Source organism: Poromitra crassiceps (genome assembly GCF_964638095.1).
Source record: "Poromitra crassiceps genome assembly, chromosome: 5".
Taxonomy (NCBI): domain Eukaryota; kingdom Metazoa; phylum Chordata; class Actinopteri; order Beryciformes; family Melamphaidae; genus Poromitra; species Poromitra crassiceps.
In genome coordinates this window covers 1,414,872-1,421,682 of record NC_139642.1, presented here as the reverse complement: position 1 = coordinate 1,421,682, position 6,811 = coordinate 1,414,872, and the positions used below count along the sequence as shown (strand labels likewise).

The 6,811-nt window shown below is 45.0% G+C and overlaps 1 protein-coding gene across 1 annotated transcript; it reads right to left on the bottom strand.

Moving 5' to 3' along the window:
- Positions 1–800: 800 nt before the first annotated feature.
- LOC310777405 (E3 ubiquitin-protein ligase TRIM35-like) lies at positions 801–2,213 on the bottom strand (the record flags this gene model as incomplete). The annotated part of the gene is made up of 1 exon (XM_083637735.1): positions 801–2,213. The coding sequence occupies one exon, from the start codon at positions 2,211–2,213 to the stop codon at positions 801–803; it is 1,413 nt and encodes a 470-aa protein (XP_083493861.1).
- Positions 2,214–6,811: the final 4,598 nt, after the last annotated feature.

Genomic DNA, 6,811 nt, shown 5'->3' with positions numbered 1-6,811 from the left:
TGTTCACTTGCTCAACTGTGCATGCACAAAGAGCATGCCAGTAGAGTGGGCGAGGTCGCGTGGCGACCAAGCTGTGTCTGAGAAGAGGGCGAGACCTCGAGGGCAAGCCAGAGGCACGGTAGAGATGAGTGATGCCAGTTCAGTGTGCTCTGTTTCTACTTATCATAAACAGGTAACCCAAAAAATATATATATAATAAAAATAATACAAAATAAAATAAACAGGTAGTCCGGGGCGTGCAGCAATAGATTCCCTGCCTACCTACCAGAGGCTCGCAGGTTCGAGCCCCCGTGTTACCTCCGGCTTGGTTAATTGTCTGGGAAACGGGCTAAAGGGTATGTGTCCTGGTCACTGCACTGGTTGGTCGGGGGGCCTGTCCCCTGTGATCCTCCCACACGCTACGTCCTGCCGGTGAAACTCTGGGGTGTCAGTGAGAAGTCCTTGTAACTGCACATGTATCAGAGGCAGCATTTGCAACTCTCCCCAGATCGGCAGAGGGGGTGGACCAACGACTGGGAAAACAGGGGGAATTGGCCAAGTACACACCCACACACACACAAAAATATATCTATTTCAAAATTAAACTAGATCGAATAAACTGGATTTTTGTTCTCAGCTAAACTGATACAACTTAAAATCAAAATTAGGTGTGTGAGTTCACTGTGCAGAAGGTTCCTGTCATGGTGGACAATGGCTTGTCCTCACTGAGAGATACACACGCACGCACACGCACACGCACACGCACACGCACACGCACACACACACACACACACAGACTCTCTCTCTCTCTCTCTCTCTCTCTAACTGGGTCTAACAGAGACCTTCACTGGTATTACCTTCAGAGTGTTTCCATCTTCCACAGTGGAAAAAAAAGGAAACAGCCTGTCAGTGAAGGGATGTCTGAAGGTGTGTATGTGGGTGGTAGTATCAGGATCAAAGAATGACAGCTCTCCTCTGTCCCAGTCAAGAAGCACGCTGACCCTCTGGAGCTTCTTCTTCACTGTGAGATCAGTGACTATACCTGATGGAGAGACTGCACTGTATTTACCATTAGTAAAGAAACGTATTCTCCATAATGCAGACAGTGCGAATCCCTTCCTCTGACCCTCTACGAACACACCCAGTCTCCAGCCTGTACAGTGTCCAACCTCAACATCCCAGCAGTGATATCCAGACTTAAAGCCCTCAGAGCCCAGGACACTCCAACACATGTCAAACCTCTCTGGATTGTCAGGAAGCTGCTGTCTCTCTCCACGGCTCACACTGGTCAGATCTTCAGACATGATCAGTTTTGGATGGGCGGTGTTTGGGTCCAGAACCACAGGGGTGTAGGAGACCATCTCCCCCATCTTGTGCCAGACTGTGAAGCTCAGGTTGCCCAGGTGTTTGGCCTCGTCTATCAGAGCTCCTGAGACCAGCTGTGGATCCTCCAGCAGGGAGCGCTGGACTCTTTCCACTGTAGCCTTGTAGTTCTGCAGGACAGAGATGTCTTCAGCCCTCAGCTCCTTCTCTATGGCTTTGACTGTGTCAGAAAGAGCTGCTATCTCTCTGTTCAGACCCTCAATCTTCTCCTTCATCGTCTGACTCTTCTGCTCCTCTTCCTCCCTCAGTGCATTGATCCTGGCCTTCTCTTCCTCTTGTAGAAACCCTTGAAGGGACTGCTGAAGCTTCTTAAACTCCTCCTTAATCTGCTTCTCTGTGTGTCGGGCCTGGACCTTAATGTGTGCTGCTGTTTGATCACAGTTTCCTTTAACTTTATTAAAGAGCTGCAGTTTCTCATTTAAGGTCTTCAGAGATTCCTGGGGTTTGTTCTTGTGATGGCGTGCAGATTCATGGATGGTAATGGATCTGATTCTGTGGTGGTTGTGTGTGTCTGAATCCAGACAGCGATGACACACAAGCTGCTGATGGTCCAGACAGAAGAGCTTGAGTTTCTCAGAGTGCAAACTGCAGAGAGGCTCAGACTCTGCTGAAGCTCTCTGATCTCTCTCCAGTAAGAAGGCCTCACACATGTTCTTCAACACCAAGTTACATGGTGGTGGTTTTCTTGAAGATGCAGCCCTACAAACTGGACACTCACGCATTTGGTTCCTTGTCCACCATCTCTGCAGACAGGCTTTACAGAAGCTGTGGCTACATTTCAGGATGACAGGATCTTTAAAGATGTCACAGCAGACAGTACAGGAGAGATGCTTCTCTGGTGTGGGAGGCATTTTCTCTCTGAGTGAAGCTGAAAACAAACCAGACAGAGATAAGTTATGTTAAATGATGAAAATGATTTATTTTGTAATATAAATACACAGCATCATGGAAATGAAACACATATTTGTATTTCTAAATCTATAACACAGTAATGATAACTCGGGGACACTTTCGCTTTAACACTGTTTAGCAAGGTTAATGGTAGAACCATTCTTGTATTTGCATACCGAGTTTTGATTGGCTATACGGCTTTTGTTTATATTCCTGACACAACGTTGAGGACGCGCAGAATTCCCAAGGAATGCCAGCTGTAACGTTAGTGTTTCCCGTGAGATGATCTTGTTGGATTAAGCACGATTCTTTAAACTTTATCTGCGAGTGCGGTCCAGGCGCAGAACACAGACAACATTATGAGAGTTACTGATGACTGCAGCAGTGTGAAGCACTTTCTGGCTTTTCCTCCTTGGTTTGTTTGTATTTAACTCATTGAGTGCCAATGACGACTATCGTCGTCAAATCAAATAGTAACGTAGAGTGCCAATGACGACTAAAGTCGTCAATTGCGTTTTTTGACGGTGGGACATGGATCAAAGCCTGATGCATCTCCTGTAAAAATATGGGGGATGTTGAAGGTATATAAGCTATTTTACGGACCCATTAGGTGGCGACAGTGCTCTCCAGATTAGAGAAAGGTGAGGAAAAAACAGAGAAGAAGTCATGGGGAAACGGAAACCGCATCGGTATGCATCGATATGCATGAAGCATAACGTTAGCTGCTCCCACAATTGAGCCCCTCCGTCTCTGCTGCGATAGCCCCTCCACATGATTAGTTGCCAGAAAAGGTTACATTATTCTCAGCTGGAAGCGCTGGGAGCCGGCGACAAAAACGGCGGAACGCTGTGAAAAAGCTGGGTGTAGCGCACTTTTCAGTGCAGAGCAAACGCAGCAGAGAGCCACCAGAGACACTCCCACGGAGGAGGAGTGTGCAGTTGAGGGGGGTGGGGCACGCAGGGCACCATACAACACCGACCCAGACAGCAGGCTCGATGGACAGACAGATTGGCAAACACAAGCTAGAATATCTGATGCCCACCAGCAGTAAATCAAGACCAGCAAGAAAGTGTAGGGTCTGCGCACGCAGGGGCCAGCGCTGCTGGTTGCAGCTAAAAAATATTATTTTGCCATCAAAATTCCTTTGTTTTCGCTCTTTTATTGAAGGAAATTATTTTTGAGGTGTCACTACATCAGAAAATATTAGCTTCAGAGTCAGTGATGTGCTTGAAATGCTTCATTTCACAAAAGGCTCATTATCTCAGCTTCTAGTTTGAAACGTCTGTTTTTGCTGAAACCAACCTATCTTCTACTGCTCATAACTATAGAACGGAAAATGATATCAATAAACTTTTTTGCTGATGATACAAGATAGTCTCATCGTTCTTTGGGCGTGTTCGGTGTTTACATAGTAATATCACACAATATTCTGTGGACCTCGAGAAATCACTGAAAACGCTCTGAAAGGGCTGGCACTGGGAGCATCCGTTTTCCAAAAGTGGCTGGCACTCAATGAGTTAATCATGAGCCCTAAAGTTACGTTTTGTTTCTGTTTTAGGGACTGTGCGAGCATCTAGTTATGGATAGATGTGTGTTTTAGCCATAGACTGTATAATATAAATGTTTTAGCACGTTTTGACGTGTGCAGTCGTCGAAGAGTAACAAAGAATATGGAAGGAAAGAAGCGAGTCTTAGATCAGCGCTGCCGCCATTTTGGCCCGAAAATCGCCTCTTTTGCGTGGTGTCATCGTCATGGGTGTCTCCAAAATGGCTCTTGTGTGCGATTGTCCCTCGCCAGCGCTTCTTATCAATAAGTTCTTTGGCGGGACATAAACCATAGCCTATAGATGTTAGGCGAGCTGTGAGACTGGTGGATTTACGTGTGGATACATGGGGCTCTATCGTTGCAGCGGCGCAGTTTCTAGGCCGAGCGCCAGCCGCAGCGCAAAGCAGTGGGCGTGGAAAGGCGCACTTGATATCTTGGTATCGGCGCTAAACTCAGCCTCAACCATTATAACCACGCCTTTTAAGCGTAAAATTATGCATTGTCCGCTCATTGGAGAATTGCAGGGAAGAGACACACGCTTGCCTTTTAAGCTCCAATTCCTGGACAAATCCGGTAAAACCAGACAAAGCCAAGGGCTCCGCCGCCCCCCCCTCCCTTCATCCGGTCTGTCTATCTCCATATATAGGCTATTATTCCATATTATTGCTTCTCAAACCAATCTAACTGCAGTTAAAATACTGCAAGCATGTAAATACCTTAAAATACCAATTATTAGCCCGGCGTTAATTGACAAAATATGTAGCCAGACCCCGCGTCAATATGGGACCTGCGGCAGTTTGGGACCTGCTTTAATTATTTTTGTACAAAAATATTGCTCAGCAAAGATTGTAAATAGTATGAAATTGTTTATTTAAACCATTTATTTTAATGAGTTGGCTACAGTCAGCACCCCACACGATTGCTTGTCTATGGGGAGAGCCGCGCCTCCCTCTCAGCGCAGCAGAGCACATTGCATGCCAGTTCTGGCCTGTACATGAAATCAAATAAAATTTGAGCTGAACTGTGACCTACCGGTATTTACCACTAAACTTTCTCCGCTGAAGGTGAGAGAACATGATCATCATGTGAGCAGATTATTTGTTGCATGCGCTGCCTCCTCCGCTGGCTGCATGCGCTGCCTCCTCCGCTGTTCATCACTCACGGAGCACCCTCTTCAGTAGCGCACATGTGAAAGAGCGGTGAAATACCAATTAGAAGCGGACTTCTATGCCCGCTGGCAGGGAAATATACCATAGGCACATTTCTCAAAATAATTATTACACCAGAGATGTCGGTTTTAGTGTATAAAAATCTTCAGGAAATGCCTACACAATTTTCAGAATCATCAGATGTTGAGGGAAAACGAATTTTGATCAGCAAGTTTCGTGCATGTGTTTTTTTTCCTCGTTGTTCCCGTTTCCTCGTTGTTCGTATTCTTCATCCGATTTTTCTTCTTCGTTGTGTTTGGGAGATGCATTCAACAGGATGTCGCAAAGGTAAAAAGAAAACATTGAAAAAACTAACCGGGCGTCAAATTGGGACCTGCTTTTATGTACAAAATATGTATCCAGACCCCGCTTATATATGGGACCCGCGGCAATTTGGAAGTCGGCTTCTAATTGGTATTTTACGGTACATGCCTATAATGTCAATTATCTGAATGAAATAATAATACATATTAATTAGGAATATTAGTAATATTAGTAGCCTAGCTAATTTCGGGGGGGGGGGGGGGGGGGGTAATAAAACGTAGAGCTATATTACACATAAATGGGGATTATTATGATAGCCTAAACTAAATTTATGAAACTGCATTACAGCTTCACCCAAAGCCTGAGAAGGGTTGCAATCTTATATTCTATTGTATTCTAAAGTATTTTTTTCTATATATTGTATTCTCCATTCACTTTCCTGTCCCCGGTGCACAGAATCCTGCTTTAGGCCTGCTTTTCAAAAGCGCAAAGCGCTAAAAGTAGGCCAGGTCGGAAGATGGCTGGAAGATAGCAGTACGCCGGTATTTAGCGCTGACACGCCCACTTCGGCGCATTCAGGGACTCCGCCACGCCCATTCGGCCTAAAGCGCATTTGGCAGCCTAAAGCCTATTGCTATTTTCCCGAAACAGGCGCAAGGCACGTTTTTTTGCGGTTAAGGCCCGTAATAGCGCCGATGGCCTGTGGGAGAATAGGGCCCTTGATGTCCAAGGCACACTTGGTAAGCTGAAGTCTCGATAACTAGGAACGCTGTAGCACTTGATAGCTGAGTCTGCAAGGCTCGAAGATGGGAACTGTTGCAGAGGGTTCTCGTTTTCAGTATATTTGTAGGAAAAGGTTTAAAAGCAACAATTCTAGTTACAGTCAAACCTGGCCTGACTCAGTATAAAACTGGTTTACAGCAGGTTCCTATACAATACAGTTCTAAAATACATTTCAAAGTGCTATTCAGAATAAAATACATCAGCATTAACGACAATATACATTTGCAATCAAATAAATAAATAAAAATCAACAGGAGAATCAGTGGTTGCAGGCTTGGTTTGTTAATATGTAGTGCTTATAGGTATGTTTGAAGAGCGGAGCGGATATGATGGATTTGATGTGGTGGGGTATGTCATTCCAGATTATTGTATTAGTACGGAAGAAGGATCTTAAACCAAAGTTATTTTTATATATTGGGACAGGTATAAGTTTTTGAGTAATTGACCGTGTAACAAGAGAGGGTCTGGTGCTGGGTTTAGGCAGTAGGTCTGAAATTGCTGGGGGGAGGTTAGTGTTTTGTAGCTGAAAATAAAATTTGATGGCTAACAGGTTTGAGTAATTTTGGAAGGTTGGGGCATTTGAAAGTGATAGGGCTGTACAGTGATGGGACCAGTTTGAGAAATTACCATGTATTTTATGTGCTCTATTGTATAGTCTAGCTAATGGTTCTGTGATTTCTTTAGTTGTGAGGGACCAGATGGGGAGACAGTATGACAGGTTGGAAAGAAAAATGGCATTCAGATAGGTGGCAGAGAC